Source organism: Mastomys coucha, unplaced genomic scaffold, assembly GCF_008632895.1.
Source record: "Mastomys coucha isolate ucsf_1 unplaced genomic scaffold, UCSF_Mcou_1 pScaffold22, whole genome shotgun sequence".
Classification (NCBI taxonomy): Eukaryota; Metazoa; Chordata; class Mammalia; order Rodentia; family Muridae; genus Mastomys; species Mastomys coucha.
Genome location: NW_022196905.1, coordinates 118141586 through 118161031, shown reverse-complemented (window position 1 = coordinate 118161031; position 19446 = coordinate 118141586). Strand labels below are relative to the sequence as shown.

Below are 19446 nucleotides of genomic sequence, written 5' to 3'. Positions count from 1 at the left end.
AGTCCCCTTGCCTGGGTTACTGGGTGGGATTGCAATCATGTCCCACAATACCTGGTTATGGAGGTTTGGGTTTGGGTTTGGTTTTGGTTTTGGTTTTTCGAGACAGGTTTTCTCTGTGTAGCCCTCCCTGGCTGTTCTGGAACTCACTCTGTAGACCAGGCTGGCCTTGAACTCAGAAATCTACCTGCCTCTACCTCTCAAGTGCTGGGATTAAAGGCGTGCGCCACCACTGCCTGGCCTGGTTATGGTTTAAATGGAATTTACCTTTTGGAAATTTTACTGTTTTTCCGCTTTTAGACAAATTTAGAACCTTGTTTGGGGTTAAAGTCTTTAAAAGCCATGACAGTAAATCCTTGGGTTTATTTATTTTGTTGCTAGCTAGTTTTGTTTATGTAAGTAGTGATTATAAAATTAAGGTTAATTATGGAGATAATAAACATACATTGTGAGTTTACACTAGTTTTCACACCTTATCCAAATCATAGGCACATTGGAGCCTTCTTTTGATTCTTGGTCGTTTTGATGTTTGTTTTTGAGTCAGGTTCTCTGTGTGCTTGGAATTCTCTGCTAGGCTGTCCTCAAAGAGATCTACTATCTGAATGCTTGGAGTGCTGAGTTTAAAGGTGTGAGCTGCCTTGCCTGGGGGCCATACCCTTTTGGCATTACTGAGATAGTCTTTGCTTCAAGCTTTCGTTTGCTTTGATCCTGTGTCAATGCTGTACTGGGATTGCCATAAGAGCCATGGGCGGGACTTCATTGGTTTTTATTAATGCTGTTTTCCTGCCTGCCTTTGTGTAATGTGACTAACTTCTTGGTGGCCATTATATGAGGTTGAAAGTTAAGTTTTAGCTGGGCTGGGTGCCTTTAATCCCAGCACTTGGGAGGCAGAGGCAGGTGGATTTCTGAGTTCAAGGCCAACCTGGTCTACAGAGTGAGTTCCAGTACAGCCAGAGCTATACAGAGAAACCCTGTCTTCAAAAACCAAAAAAAAAAAAAAAAAACCAAAAAGTTTTAGCTTTTGTATGAAAATTTAAACCTTTTTGCTACATTAAGAGTAATAAGAGGGAAAATTGTCTTTTTTTTAACCCTTTGATATCAGGTTTCCTTGTATTCAGTGTGGCCTTCAGCTCAACTGATCCCACCACCTCATCTTTCCTGGTAGATGAGACTGGTGCTGTGCCATACCATATCTAGCTGTGTTGGGTTTGTGGGGCTGGCATGGAACATTGCCTGCCTGTGCTTCCTGAGGAGGTCTGCTTTTTAAGATCTTTTCATCATCTATCTCTGAACTGCGTAGTTAGGTAATTTTTGTGAAATTTGAGAAGTACGTTACAATTATTAATTTTATATAGAAGCTCAAAGTGAGTAGTTAGTGTTTTTTCTGTCATAAGACAAATATTGTACTATCTTGTAATAAGACTGGAAATGCTACTCAAATGACTGAAATGAAATACTTTAAAATCTTTGTTTAGTAAAAATTGGCCTGCGTCACCCCGATGCAGTGGTGGAGACTAGCTCTCTGTCCAGTGTCACTCCTCCTGATGTTTGGTACAAAACCTCCATCTCTGAAGAGACCATTGATAATGGCTGGCTCTCCGCATTGCAGCTTGAAGCAGTCACCTATGCGGCCCAGGTAATTAGTTAAGTTTGATGGTTTATGTTGGTACATAAAGTTAAAATTTTTTTTCACTCCTTCCATTACTTCATTCATTCATTGATTGATTCATTCAAGTCTCCTTGTAGCCTTGGGTCTCCTGGAACTTTCTATGTAGACCAGGCTGGTCTCAAACTCAGAGATTCAGCTGCTACTTCCTCCTAGTACTGAGGTTAAAGGTGTGTACAATACCTGACTCATTTACTTATATATGTGTGTCTCATGAGTGCATTTCAGAGGTGTCAGGTAATGATACAGGCCAGTCGAGGAAGTTGGATCCTTTCCTCTCCAAGCTAGAGTTACAGTCAGTTGTCATTTACTTGGTCTGTGCTGGGAATCAAACTTCAGGTACTCTGGAAGAGTAGCAGGTGCTCTTAGCCACTGAGCCTTCTTTACAAGCCCTATAAAATACAATCTTAATAAAGGTAAATTTTCCTTGCCAGAAAAACTAGGAAATAGAATTTTTCAATAGTTCTGTGTTAGCCGGGTGATGGTGGTACATGCTTTTATTCCTAGCAGAGGCAGGCAAATATCTGAGTTCTAGGCCAGTCTGGTGTAGAGAGTGAGTTTCAAGACAGCCAGGGCTACACAGAAGCCTTGCCTGGGAAAAAATAAAAAGTTCAATACATTAGGAACAGAGAAGGGGCAGCAGCTATTAGAAGAGTGCTTGCTAGTAGAAATAACAAGTCATGACCTCTGATGTTACAGGACTGTTGTTAGTGTGGGGCCTTACATATATCTTTTCTCTAAGATCTAAGACTTATGCTACTGGGGATCTGAGGTATATGATTCCTCTTTTCCCTGCCTAAAGACTTGAGTGCCCATACTGTTGCATAGTTACTAAACTGGCAGTCCTGTGCTGCTCAAGTCTATTGGTAATGTGCCACGGGAATCGTACTCACTTCAGGTATGCTTGAAGAGATTTTGTTTCAACTTCCTTTCTGTAAGATAAGCATTGTGGTAACTAGCTAACTGTCCCCATGATTTATGTATCACGTAGTAGGTGTTTAGAAAGGGGGGGGCACCTCACCCATTTGTTTGCTTTATGTGGCAGGGTAGAAGGAAAAAGTTTAGTTCCTATACATAGAGAATATTCATGATAGGGGTCAGTCTAATATATCAAATTGCATGAAGGAAGAATGACGACCCTTTTTCATGGTTGTTTTTGTTGGGTGGGAGCTTATTTATTAAAGCAGGGCCACCTTATCAGTAGCTACTTTGATGAGAAAAATTTCCCAATTTATCTTCTTTTTAGCAACATGAAACATTCCTCCCTAACGGAGACCGTGCTGGCTTCTTAATAGGCGATGGTGCTGGTGTGGGTAAAGGCCGGACAATAGCAGGGATCATATATGAAAACTATTTGTTGAGTAGAAAAAGAGCATTGTGGTAAGTACAAAGACTGACTGATTAGCATATCAGGATGAATTTAAATGAATACTTCTTTTTATAGTATCAATATCTTTATACCTTAGTTCTATCCAAAAGTAGAATTAAAGTTTAATTTGATTTAACTTTTTCTTTTTTGGACAGGTTTAGTGTATCAAATGACTTAAAATATGATGCTGAAAGAGATTTAAGGGATATTGGAGCAAAAAACATTTTGGTCCATTCGTTAAATAAGGTATGGAAGCTTCCTTGTTCAGTGGGGCTATCAATGAATGCATACTGACTTGTGTTATTCTCATAACAATGAGAGTAAGCTGAGCAGTGGTGGCGCACGCCTTTAATCCCAGCACTTGGGAGGCAAAGGCAGGTGGATTTCTGAGTTCAAGGAGAGCCTGGTCTACAGAGTGAGTTCCAAGACAGCCAAGGCTATACAGAGAAACCCTGTCTCAAAAAACCAAAAAAAAAAAGAATGAGAGTAATTTTCAGGGAGAGTTAGAGAATTGGGTTTGTTACAAGGATTCAGTGAGTTATTCCACAGAACCCATGCCAAGTCATGGATGTTTTAGTGGCAAACAATGAGGGCATGGTCCCTGGTGTAATGACATTGTCATTTTGGTCTCTGGTGTTGTATTGTCTTAGTTTCTAGAGTGCTTTCTTTGCCTGTATATAGAAAAGTAGTGCACCAGTCACCATAGTCAACACATTTGTGCAGCCTAGAAAGAATCGTTCTAATTTGTAAACTCTTTTGTGACCTGTTTGTGTTTGTCTAACAATGGAGTTAAATGACTTTGCTTATGTTAATGTGGTAACAAGAAAATGGGTGTCTATATTTAAAACACATTTTAACATGATTAGAATTTCAATGCTTGGTCTGCAGAGATAGCTCAGTGGTTAAGAGCACTAGCTGCTCTTCTAGAGTTTCTGAGTTCAATTCCCAGCAACCACATGATGGCTTACAGCCATCTGTATGGAATCTAATGCCCTCCTCTGGTGTGTCTGAAGACACCATACAGTATACTCCTATATACATAAAATGAAGAAATAAACCTTAAAAAAAAAAAAGAATTTTAGTACCTATCTAGCATATTCTATTGTTTTGAATGTAGTCTTACTACATATATTAGCCCATGTTGGTTTCTTAATTCACACATGCCTGGCATGAATCTTGTTCTTTTTATTTTTTGAGACGAGGTCTGACAATGTAGCCCTGGCTGTCTTGGAACTCTCGTTGACTGTCCTGAAACTCAATATGTAGACCAGGCTCACCTCAAACTCATAGAGCTCTACCTACCACTGACTCCTGAATGCTGGCTTTATAGGCATGTGCTACCAAGTCTTCCCTTCTGGCATAAATTGTAATATGTACTATGTGCCTTTGTTGGCTAAGAAGTTTCCTACAAATATCTCCCTACTATATATGAAAATCATAGAATGGAAATCTGTTTTTCATATGTTTACATGTGGCCCATTGTTGAGATCCATGTCCCCACTGGCTTCTTTCAGTAGTTCAGTGACTTTTCTGATTAGTTTGTATTTAGTTGAGTAGATCTGCAGTTAATATGCTATGTTTTGAATGACTGCAGTTTAAGCCTAAAACATGTGTCTGACATCTAGGTATGTTTATTTGTGAGCAGTGTAACCAGTGGGCACATTACTCCGAATTGTCTGTTTGGAGGTGCTGGGGATAGAACCCAGGGCATGCTCAGTGCTGTCCTCAACCACTGAGTCACACCCCTTCCCCAAGCCTATTAGCTAAACCGTCTGCTCGTATTTCTCTATTCTTTAGCCCAGTTCGAGTTTTGCTTATAGCCAGTGCTGTACCTCTGTAGGGAAGCTGATTTGATGGGTTTTTGTTTGTTTGGTGGTATGTTGGTGATATGTGTGCATTTTTGTAGAGTAAGGTTCATGCGTTGTCATATATGTATTGATTTTTCAGAGTCTGTCATGAACCTATTATGTTGAGTATTGTAATTTGAGTAGATAATGCTTCAAGGAATGTGTACTAATTAATCTTCTGGTTTTTCTTTTTTTCTTTCTTCTTTTTTTTTAGTTTAAATATGGAAAGATTTCTTCCAAACACAATGGGAGTGTGAAAAAAGGTGTTATTTTTGCTACCTATTCTTCCCTTATTGGTGAAAGCCAGTCTGGTGGTAAATATAAGACCAGGTTGAAACAGCTTCTGCACTGGTGTGGTGACGACTTTGATGGAGTGGTATCCTTTAATAGGAATTGTTGAGTTTGATGGCATGAAAAGTTACATACACTTAGGCCTTTAGAAAAAATAATATTGAGTGAGTTTTTTGGAGGGTGATCAATTTAATAATTACTAGTCCTGGACTCTAGTCCCAGGAAACTGGCAATGCATTGTCATGTGTTGGGGGTGGCTACATCCTCTGTGCACCACCGAGGCTCATGATGCCTGTTCTCGTGATGGGGTGAGTACTTGAGGAAACTGAGGAAGCCTCATTCATTTAGTGTATCCCACCTTATTTGTTTACAGTATAGCTGCTGCTGTCCAGAGAACCCCATGTTCTGAAGTGCTGTTTTAACTTAGTTGCCACTTGTTTATGGTTTCCTGAAATTCTCCCTGTAGACCATAGTTCTTGCCTCAGTGGATCCTTTCCTGCATTTTGTTAAGAAAAAAAATTTGTAGCTGAAATGAATACCACATTGAGCAAGATGCCTCAGAATTTTCAGTATAAGGGAAAGGAATAGAGACAAGTCAGAGATGTCTTCATCTATATATAGAACCTTAAGTCCCCCGTGGGTTCCTATTCTATAGACAACATTCCTGAATAGTTCCTGCCCTTTGATATATTCCTTAGCTCTTCCTTACAGATAGTGTTTGATGAATGTCACAAAGCAAAAAACTTATGTCCTGTTGGTTCTTCAAAGCCAACCAAGACAGGCTTGGCTGTTTTAGAGCTTCAGAACAAATTGCCAAAAGCAAGAGTTGTGTATGCCAGTGCTACTGGTGAGTATATATTTAATCAGAAATATATTTGCATGTTACTTTTACAGCTATAATAGTTTTGGATGTTTACTAGGTGCTTCTGAACCACGCAACATGGCCTATATGAACCGTCTTGGAATATGGGGTGAGGGAACTCCATTCAGAGAATTCAGCGATTTTATCCAAGCCGTGGAACGCAGGTAATGAGGATTGTGGCACTGTTTTTCCAGAACTCTTTCTGTATAGAAGTCCTGCTTTGTGTATTGATGGTTACTGTATGTTTTAATTTTGTTCAGAGGTGTTGGTGCCATGGAAATTGTTGCTATGGATATGAAGCTTAGAGGAATGTACATTGCACGACAGCTCAGCTTTACTGGAGTGACCTTCAAAATTGAGGAAGTTCTTCTTTCTCAAAGCTATGTTAAAATGTATAACAAAGCAGTCAAGCTGGTGAGAAATGTTGTCTGTATTTAATGTGCCTGATAATTGTTTTTAATGAGTATTTTCCGTTGAAAAGTTTCAACATAGAAGAATGTTTTTAGGCTGTAAAACAACAGATGATCACAGTTGCTTATTTGACTATATTTTCTGTATTTTTATTTTCTATGGTAATTCATATTCAGTGCAAATTGAACTCAAAATTACAGTATAATCATATCCTATAATGACAGCTTTAGGAAGTGTACTTTTTGAGACAGTTATGTGGGAGCATCCTGGAAATTGTCCAGGCATTGTCCCAAGTGACTGCAGATTATTTTGGTTGAAGAAGTCATTTTTAGTTTTTGTGAAGATGGGGTCTCCCTGTGTCATTGTGGCTGGTCTGGAACTCCCTTTGCTACGTAGACCAGGCTGACATTGAACTTACAGAGATTCTCATGCTTCCTGAGTGATGGTACTAAAGGCATGGCCAACATGTTTGGTTTAAGGGATCACTTTTAAGTAACAATATTCAAAAACATATGTAAAATGTTTTCTATGTGTTTTCAGTGGGTTATCGCTAGAGAGCGATTTCAACAAGCTGCAGATTTGATTGATGCTGAGCAGAGAATGAAGAAATCTATGTGGGGTCAGTTCTGGTCTGCTCACCAGAGGTTTTTTAAGTACCTGTGTATAGCGTCCAAAGTGAAAAGGGTGGTGCAGCTGGCTCGGGAAGAGATCAAGAATGGGAAGGTAAGTTGGAGGGTAGATATCTGGTATAGTTTGTGCTCAGTTAGTTAGTCTTTGTGGAATGAGGTCTTTTAAGTGGAAAAGTCTTTGGAGATGAGGGGCAGGATTTTTGTGTAGCCCTATTAAAATTCACTCTGTAGACCGGGCTGGCATCAAGCTCAGAGATGCACCTGCCTCTGGTTTCTGCGTGTTGGGATTAAATGTATACACCACTGCTGCTTGGCTAGAGTAGTCTTTATTTGTTTATTTGTTGGTTTTTTGAGACAGGGTCTCATTACATAGCTCTGGCTATCCTGGAACTCAAAATGTATACCAGGCTGGACTCAAACTGAGTTTGTTGGGATTAAAGGCTAAAGGTCTGCATCACTGTGTCCCTCTCTGGAATAGTCTTTTAGATGGATGTTACTAAAAATACTATTGCAGTCAGATTTGTGTTAATAATTTATTTTATTAGCCGGGCAGTGGTGGCACATACCTTTAATCCCAGCACTTGGGAGGCAGAGACAGGTGGATTTCTGAGTTGGAGGCTAGCCTGTGAGTGAGTTCCAGGACAGCCAGGGCTATAAAGAGAAACCCTGTCTGGAAGAACAAACAAAAAACTTTTTTTTATCATTGGTTTACTTTTGAGTTAGTATTGTTCTGTAATAGACTGGTTTGGCATTTGGTGGGTTGTTTAGGCTGAACCTCATGGCAGTCTTCCTGCCTTACAAGTAGTAGGATTGTAGGTATTTCCTACCATAATTTGCCTTGTGTTAAAGAGTTTGAGATAGCCTTAAAAATAAATTCTAGGGGATAGAGAGATAGCTCAGTAGTTAAGAGCACTGACTGCTCTTCTGAAGTTCCTGAGTTCAAATCCTAGCAAGTACATAGTGGCTCACAACCATGTGTAATGGGATCTGATGCGCTCTTCTGGGATGTCTGAGAACAGCTACAGTATTCTTACATAATATCTGTTTTTTTTTTATCTTTTATTTTTAAAGATTTGTTTATTTCATGTATGTGAGTACACTGTAGCTATCTTCACATACACCAGAAAAGGGCATCAGATCCCTGTTACAGATGGTTGTGAGCCACCATGTGGTTGCTGGGAATTGAACTCAGGACCTCTGGAAGAGTAGTCTGTGCTCTTAACTGCTGAGCCATCTCTCCAGCCCATAAATAAATCTTTAAAAAAAGAAAAAATTCTAGAGCTGGGCAGTGGTGGCACATGCTTTTAATCCCAGCTCTTGGGAGGCAGAGGCAGGTGGATTTCTGAGTTCAGGGCCAGGCTGGCTTACAGAGTGAGTTCCAGGATAGCCAGGGCTATACAGAGAAACCCTGTCTCGAAAAACCAAAAATAAATAAATAGATAGATAAATAAATAAATTCTAAACCAGGCAGTGGTACTTCATGCCTTTAATCCCAACACCAGGGAGGTAGACATAGGCAGATCTCTTGAATTTGAGGCCAGCCTGGTCTATAGAGGAGTCAGGGCTAACCGGAGAAAACCTTTCTCGAAAAGCAAACAACAGAAAACCCGAAAAGTGACAGGTTGTGTGAGTGTGTGTGTGTGTGTGTGTGTGTAGTTCAAGCACTTGAGAGACTAGAAGATCTCAAGCTCAGGGCTAGCTGTGGCTATATCAGAGTTCCACGTGTGCTTCAGTGATGACTGTTGAGAAAGTTCAGCTTAGTATAGCAAATATAAATGCTGTGTAGTTTGTTCAGGAGTGTTATTTTCCTGATTAGCTTTAAGTATTACCCTAAGCTTGCTAGCTTTGTTTGATTACGTATCTGGATAAAACACACCAAGGGTTGCCTTGCCAGTGGTGATAAATACCTTTTATTCCCCAAGTTTGGGAGGCAGAGGCAGGGAAATTGAGAGTTTTAAGGACAGCCAGTGCTACAGACATGCACGCATGCACACAAAACACTAAACATTGTGAATTCCATGAGGTCAGGGACGAAATATATTTCCTCTGACTTTGTTTCTGGGGATTAGAGGGAGGCAAGGACTTTACATATCCCTGGCTGTCCTGAAATTCAAGAATTCTGCCTGCCTCTGCCTCCTGACTGCTGGGATTAAAGGCAAGTGCTACCTACCATACCTGGGCATACTTTATCCACTTTTTGACATAGCTCACATAGAATAAATAAAGCCCAAACTAATCTAATGTGTTGGTGTCATTTTTTGAAATTAAAAAAAAAATTTTTTTTTCCTAGATATTCAACATGTGGTTTAGTGAGAAGCCATAATATGTTACTCATAGGTGTGTATTTTGTGTTTCCCAGTGTGTTGTAATTGGTCTGCAGTCTACAGGAGAAGCCAGGACTTTAGAGGCCTTGGAAGAAGGTGGAGGAGAACTAAATGATTTTGTTTCAACTGCCAAGTAATGTTTTTAAATTTCTTTTTGAATATTAATTTAGATGAACCTTTAGCATCTCCTTTCAAAGTTATCTGAGGTTTACGGTTCTGTGCTTTCCTTCTTTATACTAAATCTTCTGGGAAATAACAGGTGGGTGACGCATAGTCCTGAAGTGCTGAGCATTGGAATGCTTTACAGAGAGCATTTAGACTAACAGCGGGATTTTGTTTTATAAATCTTGAAACTAGCTTAACTTCAGATTTAATTGTGTGTGTTTCAAATAACCCTTGCTATTCAATATTGGGGAATGTAAAGATGCCTCAGTGTTTAAGCCCATATTGCTCTCCTATTGGACCTGACTTTAGTTCTGAACCCCTTAGCTCCAGGGTATCTTAGTACCCTCTTCCTATCTCTGAGATCACATGTACAGCATATACCTCATATCCATATACAGACATACATATAATTTCTTTTTAAGATAAAATTTTACAAAGATGAAAAGTGGAAATTGGAATTGCCATTTCAGAAAGTTCTAGATGATAATTGAAGATCAGACATAGTGGCACCTACCTGCCTTGGTTCCTAGGACTAGGGAGTCAGTGGCAACAGGTCTCTGAGAGTCCAAGGCCATTGTAGGCCATAGTGAGTCACTGTCTTAAAATTCTGAAGGAAGCCTGGCAGTGGTGGGGCACGCCTTTAATCCCACCACTTGGGAGGCAGAGGCAGGTGGATTTCTGAGTTTGAGGCCAGCCTGGTCTACAGAGTGAGTTCCAGGACAGCCAGGGCTATACAGAGAAACCTGGTCTCGAAAACAAAAACAACAGCAACAACAACAAAATCCTGAAGAAAAAAATAGTTAATTGAGGGGACTGGAGAGATGGCTTAGAGTTTAAGGCCACTCAGTGCCTGCTCTTAAAGTTGATCTTCTGCCCACATGGTTCCTCTCAACTACAACTCTGTGCCTTTTGAGAGTACTGGGCATACATGTAGTTAACAGACATACATGTAGGCAAAAAATAACCATACACAAATTTAAATTTTTTTTAAACCTTAGAAAATATTAAGTGATAATAAATCAGCATAATAGCTTTGAGGCTGTTCTGTACCCTTTTTGGGAACATGTGCAAGTGCTTTGGGAATTCCTGTCACTGAAAATTGCTTGTGGAATAGCTTTCTGATTTGAATCATTGAGTAACTTCTACTATTCACATTAAGCTACCTGAGCAATTTATAAGTACATTTATGTTGTTGGTGTAGTGTGAAGCACACTAAGTTTCAAAGATATCTTTAAATGTAAATTAAGGTGTATTATAATTGTAAGACATCTTACTGATTATACACTAAAGACTGAAAATTGAAGTAAGTAAATGTACTATTAATGAAATTAGTTTCAGTAACCTCTTTGTTCAGTTTGTTTTATATAAGGGTCTTGCTGTATTTCCCAGGGCAGTCTTGAATTTCTGGGATTAAGATAATCTCCTGCCTAAGTTTCCTTCAATAGTTGTGACTACAGGCAAATATTGTTATGCACTCCTAAAACCCTTTACTCTTAATCTTAATTGCTTTTTGTGTATGGATGGTGTATGTATGTGTACGCACCCACATGTATGTAGTGTATGCTCCTGTGTACACACTTGTAAACAGCAACATGTTGAATATCTTGTGTTGCTCTCTCACTCTCTTGAGGAAGGGTCTCAAAACTGAAGATCTGCCATTTCAAACAAACTGACTAGCTCACATCAGTCAGGATTAGTTTCCCCCTCCTATGCTTGGGTTACAGTCATTCTGTTTTAATTGGTTTGTTGGTGATTTGATCTAAGGTCTTAATTACTGTTCCAGAGCAAGCTCTTACTCACTGAGTCATTTCCTCAGTCTCTGTCCTACTGATTAATGTAAGCAGTACAAAGTATAAGGGATGGGTGTGTGTCTTGCAAAATGGTATTGGACAGGCTTCTCTTAAAATTTACTTTAGCTGAGTTTTGAAAATTGCTTAAGATTGAAGAAATTGTATTAAATATATTTAGTAAGGATTCCACAGGTGCCTCATGAAGTAGTAAGTTTCACTGCTTTTTTTCCTACAGAGGGGTATTGCAGTCACTGATTGAAAAACACTTCCCTGCTCCAGACAGGAAGAAACTTTATAGTTTGCTAGGAATTGATTTGACAGCCCCAAGTAACAACAGTTCACCAAGAGATAGTCCTTGTAAAGAAAATAAAATAAAGAAGCGGAAAGGTGAGTGGTTTTTTTTTTCTTTTTTTCTTTTTGTTTTTCGAGACAGGGTTTCTCTGTGTAACCCTGGCTGTCCTGGAACTCTCTGTAGACCAGGCTGACCTCGAACTCAGAAATCTGCCTGCCTCTGTCTCCCAAGTTCTGGGATTAAAGGTGTGCGCCAACACTGCCCAGCATTTTTCTTTAAGTAGTTGATGCTGACAGTGCTGTTGGTCTTTGTTTAGAATTAGCTGTTGATCCTGACTTACCTGAAGAGAAAGGGTCTGATGCTTTTTCCTGTTGGTTAGTCTTAGGAAATTAGAGGGCTTGTTAGGATTGTTCTAGGTTCACTTAGTCTTGTGTTGTCAGAGCTGCTCTTTGGTAACTCTGTAATGGCTGGCAGTACCCCATCCTCCCACCCCTATTTTTTGGTAGTACTAGGCAGTGCTTGCATTCTTCCTCTTTCAGTTTTTGGAGCAGCTGGAGTTGCAGGAGTTATGTTTGCCTTGCTAACTAGTGCTTTGGTTACTATACTTTTCTTTTTTAAAGATTTATTTATTTATTTATTATATGTAGGTACACTGTAGCTGTCTTCAGACACCCCAGAAGAGGGTATCAGATGTCATTACGGATGGTTGTGAGCCACCATGTGGTTGCTGGGATTTGAACTCAGGACCTTTGGAAGAGCAGTCAGTGCTCTTAATCGCTTAGCCATCTCTCCAGTCCATAACGTACTTCTTAATTATTAGGAATTGTATTCATTCGTGTTTGATAATTAGCTTGGATTATTGTAAAGTAGAATATCTGATTGGGTGCTTTCTGTCATATTTGACTAATGACCTGACACTCTTGTAATGATATCAGATGTGACAAGATACTTCATATTGAAATCTTTTTTATTGCATTCGTTCATGGGTGCCCACGTATCATTGTTAGTGTGGAGGTCAGAGGACAACTTGCAGGAGTTGATCCCCTCTTTTGTCCATGTAGGTTTTGGGGTCCTCCTCAGCTCCTCAGGCTTCGTGACTAGCACTCTGTGCACTGAGCCATTTCAGTGGTTCCTTTATTTGTAATGCACCTGAAGTGAGTGAGTGGCTACTGCCACTGTAGCACACCCACTGTACATTTTAACTGAAGAACACAGGAAGTATTAGTGTCCCATGATCAGTAGTATCTTAGAGAAGCTGACATGTTGTTTCACAAGAAGTTAGGTTTTCTCTGTTCGGTTAGTAAGAAAACTTCATGGAGTTTTGATTTGAGTTTTTGAGCATTCATAATCTCTTTTTTAAATATTAGGTAATTCAAATCAACCACTTAATTATCTTTGAAAATCAGTTTTTATATATCAGGATGTCATCTGTCTGTGTCTCTCTCTACTCCCTTTATCTGTCAAGACATTGTCTCATGCAATCCTAATGTGCCTCGATCTCACTTTGTAGACTAGGCTGGCTTTGAATTCAACAGAGGCAGACTTGTGTTTGCCTCCTAAATTCTGGGATTAGAGACTTGTGCTTGTACACCTGGCTGATTCCTTAATTTTTCTAGGCATTTTATGTTTAGTTTCTGTTACTCTTTTGAAAACTAGTTAGTAGTTAATTGTAAGTGTGACTTTGGTTCTGTTTCAACTTAATCTTGAGTTTTTATTTAATTTTTATGGTTTGAGAATTTTATGCATGCATATTGTGATTTAATCCAGGCCCTCATTTTTTTTCTCATCAGTTTTGAGTTTGTATTTATACATGTAGTTTTTTTGTTGTGTAGCTGACAATACCTGCGTTCTTGTGAACTTGCTTTGTTCTTCACATGTACATTCTTGCTGTCTGCACTTCTCACTAGACTCAACTCACAAACTGAAATACGACACAGCAGGTCTTTAGAAACACTAAATGTACGCCGGGCAGTTGTGGCACACACTTTTAATCCCAAAACTCAGCAGGCAGAGGCAGGTGGAGCTCTCTGAGATTGAGGCCAGCCTGGTTTTATAGAGCAAGTTTTAGAACAGCCAGGGCCACACACACACACACACACACACACACACACACACACACACACACACACACAAAAACATACCTCAAAACAAAGAAAAGCAAAAATATACAATGAATTTCTAGCTGAGTCTTGTTTCTGGCTTTTGAGGATAGGTGAAGAAATTACTCGAGAAGCCAAAAAAGCACGAAAAGTTGGTGGCCTTACTGGAAGCAGTTCTGACGACAGTGGAAGTGAGTCTGATATTTCTGATAATGAAGAAAGTGACTATGAGAGCTCTAAAAACATGAGCTCTGGGGATGATGACGATTTCAATCCCTTCAGAGATGAGTCCAGTGAAGACAACGAGGACGGTGAGTTAGTTCACTAAAGTTTTCCATTTGAACAGTAGACTGAGGTGTTGTGTGGCAGAATGATCTCTGAGTTTTAGGCCAGCCGGGGTTATACCGTGAAACCTTATCTCAAAGACAAATAATGAGAACCTTTTCTAGGAGCTAGAGACATGGCTCAGTGGTCATAGTGGTTTTTTGTTTTTGTTTTTTTGTTTTAAGATTTATTTATTACTGTAAATAAGTACACTGTAGCTGTCTTCAGACATTCCAGAAGAGGGTGTCAGATCTCATGACCAATGATTGTGAGCCACCAAGTGGTTGCTGGGATTTGAACTCAGGACCTCTGGAAGAGGAGTCAGTGCTCTTAACCGCTGAGCCATCTCTCCAGCCTGTCATACTGTTCTTGCAGAGAACCTGGTTGTCTACCAGCACCTAGGACTGAGGGCTTGTTACTTCCTGACTCCAGCTCCAGGAGCATTTGACCTCCAAAAACACCTGCATCAATCTCCATGTAGATGCATACAAATACCTGTGATTAAAAATTAGACAAATCTTTAAAAACATAAATGAAGCTTTTTCATATATTTAGTATTTGTGATCCAACAGATTCTAATCTTTTCTTAGTGTAGAACAAGATTGTCTGTCTACTAGAGGTTTGACCCTAAGATAAAAAGAACCGAGCCCAGCTTTGTACCTTTTCTTTTTTTTTTTTTTTAAGTCGCTAGAGCATCTCACTATGTAGCCCTGGATGATTTAGAACTGTGCGTTCATTTCTTTATATTAAATTTTAGGGATATGACTTTACTCTGGATCCTGTTATTCTCCCTCAGTATTCCTGAGTTCTTTGATCAAGGGATTGCAAGACCAGACCTTCCATGGGCTTACAATTTTTAACTTCAGAATATAGAATGGTAGCTCTCTGTGTGTGAATGAGTGCGCTGGACACTGCTGGTTGGAAATACTTATATAAGTAGTCAGTTAGCAAAACTAAACTTACCTTCTTTAAAGATTCCATAATGTTCTAATAAGTTATTTAATACATATTTGCATGATCTTTTTAGATCCGTGGTTAATTAGGAAAGATCATAAGAAAAGCAAAGATAAAAAAAAGAAGAAAAGTATAGATCCAGATTCCATTCAAAGTGCCTTGTTAGCATCAGGTCTTGGATCAAAGCGACCTAGTTTCTCCTCTGCACCAGTCATCTCACCTGCTTCCAACAGTGCACCAGGTACCACATAGAAACTTCTGCTTTTGAAATGAGCTATTGATGCAATCAGGTATTGAAATTTGACCATGATTAACAAAAGTTCTTTATCAGCCCACAGTAACAGCAACAGTAACAGCAGCCTTATAACAAGTCAAGATGCTGTTGAAAGGGCACAACAGATGAAGAAAGACCTGCTTGATAAACTAGAAAAATTAGCTGAAGACCTTCCTCCAAACACCCTGGATGAACTTATTGATGAACTTGGTGGTCCTGAAAATGTGGCTGAGGTAAATAGATGTGGTTAATACTGTGTTCCCTCTTGATAACTTTTTCTTCACCTTTAAAAGTTTTTTTTTTTTAATTTGTTTCTATATAAATATGAGTGCTCTATTTGCCTCCATGACTGCATGTCAGAAGAGGCTATCAGATCCCAGGACAGATGGTTGTGAGCTACCATGTGTTTGCTGGGATGTGATCTTATAGCCAGTGCTCTTAACCACGGAATCATCTCTCCAGTCCCTTTCTTCACTTTAAATTCTGTGAAATGAATGTACATAGAAGCCTTTTTCTGCTTTATTTCTCATGATAGGACTGCATTGCCCTCATTGTGTGATTGTTTAGTCTACACTTGGGTCCTTACTGTTGTGCATATTTTGTGATTGTGACCATGTACCAGTTTCTCACATTCCTTTGTCCCCAGCGACAACTTGTTGCATATCTGTTTCATGCTCCCAGCCAATTTCCTTAAAACTCTGTTGATGTTTATTTCTTAGATGACTGGCCGCAAGGGTCGGGTCGTGAGCAATGATGATGGAAGCATATCATACGAGTCGAGGTCTGAGCTTGATGTGCCTGTGGAGATTCTAAACATCACGGAGAAGCAGAGGTTCATGGATGGAGACAAGGTATTCTTCACATAAGTGCTTTTCAGTGTTAGCTTCAAGAGGCTCTGTTCTCCATTTCTCCACTCCTACAGCATCGACTGTTTACTTGTTGAATAATCTGTTTTTTATTAGTAATAGTAATGATTATTTTACACATTTGAGTTTTTATGATGGCAGTATAGATTCTGTATGATGCATGAGAACCTTTGAACTTTTGAATTCACAAGCCAAGTGAGGTTGTATATCCCAGAAATGGAGGGAGAGAATTGGGAACTCATTCTTCTTGGCTGCATTAGAGCAGGAGTTATAAACTTGCCTGGACTATATGAGGCTTTGTATGAAAAATTAAATTGAGAGATGTAGGGATATCTTAACGTGAATATAAAAATAGTATGTCATCGTGATTGCTTTAATCTTTCTTTTTTTTTAAAGGTCTTTTATTTTTTTTAAAGATTTATTTTTATTTTACATTGATGAGCTATGATATCTGTGTATATGAATGTTTTGCCTGCATGCTCCTGCCCCTCTCACTCTGGCGTAATACACTGTAGCTGTCTTCAGACGCATCAGAAGAGGGCATCAGATCTCATTACGGGTGGTTGTGAGCCACCATGTGGTTGCTGGGATCCGAACTCAGGACCTTTGGAAGAGCAGTCGGTGCTCTTAACTGCCGAGCCATCTCTCCAGTCCTTATTACTATTCTTATTATTTTGAGGTGGAATCTTACTGTGTAGCCTTAGCTGTCCTGGAACTTGCTGTGTGGACCAGGTTTGCCTCAAATTGATAGAGATTTGCCTGCCTCTGCCTTCTAAGTGTTAGGATTAAAGGAACCACACTTGGACTAAAAAGGAAAATTAGCTGTTAGTCAGCATAATGTAATGATATCTAGTGTCATTTTGGGTCTAGAACAGTAAGAATAGTGCTGGGCAGTGGTGGCATACTCATTTAATCCTAGCTCCCCTAGTAAAGTCAGCTAGATCTCTATGAGTTTGGGGTCAATGTGGCCAAACTGGTCTACAGAGTTCTAGGAAAGTTAGTTCCACAAAGAGAAACCCTGTCTCAAAAAGCAAAAAAAAAAAAAAAAGATTAGAAGGTGAGTGCTACAGCATTACTTTAATCTCAGAGCCAGAGAGAGGCAGTTGAGTTTCTGTGAGTTCAAGGCCAGCTAGAGCTATATATTGAGCCTGTGTCTTGATTAAAAACAAAATAACAACAAAACCTCATGTGTTCAGTTACCAAATGAGGTCATGTACAGCCAGTGATTATCTCAGAAAAAGAAAAACTTTATTTATTTTGTATGTATGAATGTTGTGTTTGCATGTGCTCTTAGAGGCCAGAAGAGAGCATTGAGTCCCCTGGAACCAGTTATAGATGGTGGTGAGCCATTATGTGTGTGCTGAGAATCAAGTCTAGGTTTCCTGCAAGAACAGGTGTTCTGCCGGGCACTGGTGGCGCACGCCTTTAATCCCACCACTTGGGAGGCAGAGGCAGGCGGATTTCTGAGTTCGAGGCCAACCTGGTCTACAGAGTGAGTTCCAGGACAGCCAGGGCTATACAGGGAAACGCTATCTCGAAAAACCAAAAAGGGAAAAAAAAAAAAAAAAAAGAACAGGTGTTCCTAACTGAGTTCTCTCAAGCCTAAAGAAAGAAATTGCTTTCTTAAAAGTTTAATATTTATTTTCTTTGTGTATGAGGATTTTTGTCTTGTTTTGTCTTGTCTCGTTTTTCTCTTTTAAATTTTAAGTATATTAGCACTTTATCTGCGTGCACACTGCATACCAGAAGAAGGCCTCAGATCCCATATAGATGGTTGTGAACCACCTTGTAGTTTCTGGGAATTGAACTCAGGACCTCTGGAAAGAGCAGCCAGTGTTCTTAATGGCTGAACACTCCAGCCATCTCTCTAGCCCCTAGCCCCTTGTCTTTGTTTTTTTGTTTGTTTCTTTTTTGAGACAAGGCTGCTTTTTGTAGCCCTAGCTGTCCTGGAGCTCTGTAGACCAGGATGGCTTACAATTAAGAATTCTACCTGTCTTTGCTGTGATTAAAGGCTGAGGTCACAGTTCCTGACTGTCTCCTCCTCTCCCCTGCCATCGCCTTCCCTCTCCACCCTTGCTCTTCCACAGTTTTCACTGTATAGCCTTTGTTGGCCAGGAGCTGTCCAGACCATTTTGGTCTGGAACTAAAGTTCACCTGCTTCTGCATTTCCTTCCTCCAAGTGTTGGGATTAAAGATTTATGCCACCATGCCCACTTGTGTATGTGTGTTTTGCCTCAGTGTGTATGCATACACCAAGTGTGTTCTGGCTGCTTCTGGGGGCCAGAAAACTATGTCAGGTTTATTTGATTATGTAATGTGATTTGAGATAGAGTTTATTTGATTATGTAATGAACCTAGGCCCAAGTGTTAAAGGAATTTGTCAAAGTCAGTGCATTGCTAAACCTTTTGTTTTTTGGTTTTCGAGACAGGGATTCTCTGTACAGCCTTGGCTGTCCTGGAACTTACTCTGTAGACCAGGCTGGCCTCAAACTCAGAAATCCACCTTCTTCTACTTCCCAAATGCTGGGATTAAAGGCATGTGCCCTCTATTTAATTCCCTGTCTTTAGACTGGAACTTACTCTATCTAGTCTGTCTTCATTTTCTTCAGTTTCTAGTTTCAAGTTATTCTCCTGCTTCAGCCTTTGGAATAGGAAGGACCACCACTATTTTTGTCTTTTTTAGTCTGGGTCTTGCCATGTAGCTCAGGATGGCTTTGAACTCATTTTTCTCTCCTCCTCGGCCTCCTGCATACAATGATTATACTATGCACTGTCATACATATTACATCATGTCTGCACCCTCCCTGTTCTGGCCCTTAAACTGAGGGTCTCATGCTTGTTAGGTTAAGCACTCTCTACTTGTGAGCTGGATCACTATCATTTCCCCCGCTTAAGTCAGGATTGGTGGTTACTGCATGCTGTGCAAGCCCCGGAAGGCTACAGGACACATGGCCTTGTCTTCTTCAGAACTGCTCCTGTGTATTATGTCTCCCACCTATCCATCCCTGACCGCAGCTTGTTTATGTGCTCATACTTAGTAGTAAGGGAGACTGGTTCAGCTAACCTTGACTCTGCACAGCAGATGCCCAGCTGACACTAGGGCATCTTATTACTATGAAAAGAGAGTTGGACCACATACTGGTGGCCATCAATGTCCACTGAAGTTCTCTTTCCCTTTGCTCAGGGGTGATTTTTGTTTCCTTTTTTAATTTTAATACAGAATATTGCTATTATCTCAGAAGCTGCCAGCTCAGGTATTTCATTACAAGCAGATCGGAGAGCTAAA

At 39.9% G+C, this 19446-nt stretch overlaps 1 protein-coding gene and 1 long non-coding RNA gene across 11 annotated transcripts in view; one reads left to right on the top strand and one right to left on the bottom strand.

Moving 5' to 3' along the window:
- Sbno1 (strawberry notch homolog 1) overlaps window positions 1-19446 on the top strand; it is a 62815-nt gene that overhangs the window by 18608 nt on the left and 24761 nt on the right. For 9 of the 10 annotated variants that reach the window (XM_031337936.1, XM_031337942.1, XM_031337937.1 and 6 more), the window contains 14 exons: window positions 1473-1633; window positions 2910-3043; window positions 3188-3278; window positions 5094-5255; window positions 5882-6017; window positions 6091-6196; window positions 6293-6446; window positions 6984-7166; window positions 9432-9529; window positions 11587-11738; window positions 13856-14053; window positions 15094-15261; window positions 15352-15527; window positions 16014-16144. In XM_031337936.1, the coding sequence (XP_031193796.1) occupies window positions 1473-1633; window positions 2910-3043; window positions 3188-3278; window positions 5094-5255; window positions 5882-6017; window positions 6091-6196; window positions 6293-6446; window positions 6984-7166; window positions 9432-9529; window positions 11587-11738; window positions 13856-14053; window positions 15094-15261; window positions 15352-15527; window positions 16014-16144 (2050 nt within the window). Of the gene's footprint in view, window positions 1-1472; window positions 1634-2909; window positions 3044-3187; window positions 3279-5093; window positions 5256-5881; window positions 6018-6090; window positions 6197-6292; window positions 6447-6983; window positions 7167-9431; window positions 9530-11586; window positions 11739-13855; window positions 14054-15093; window positions 15262-15351; window positions 15528-16013; window positions 16146-19380; window positions 19415-19446 lie in introns of all 10 variants that reach the window. The other variant, XM_031337944.1, reaches the window with a different exon arrangement.
- LOC116068428 lies at window positions 5342-10142 on the bottom strand. The gene is made up of 2 exons (XR_004109579.1): window positions 10076-10142; window positions 5342-5666 (listed from the first exon to the last, which is right to left on the bottom strand). It is a non-coding gene; the product is annotated as an uncharacterized LOC116068428 (long non-coding RNA).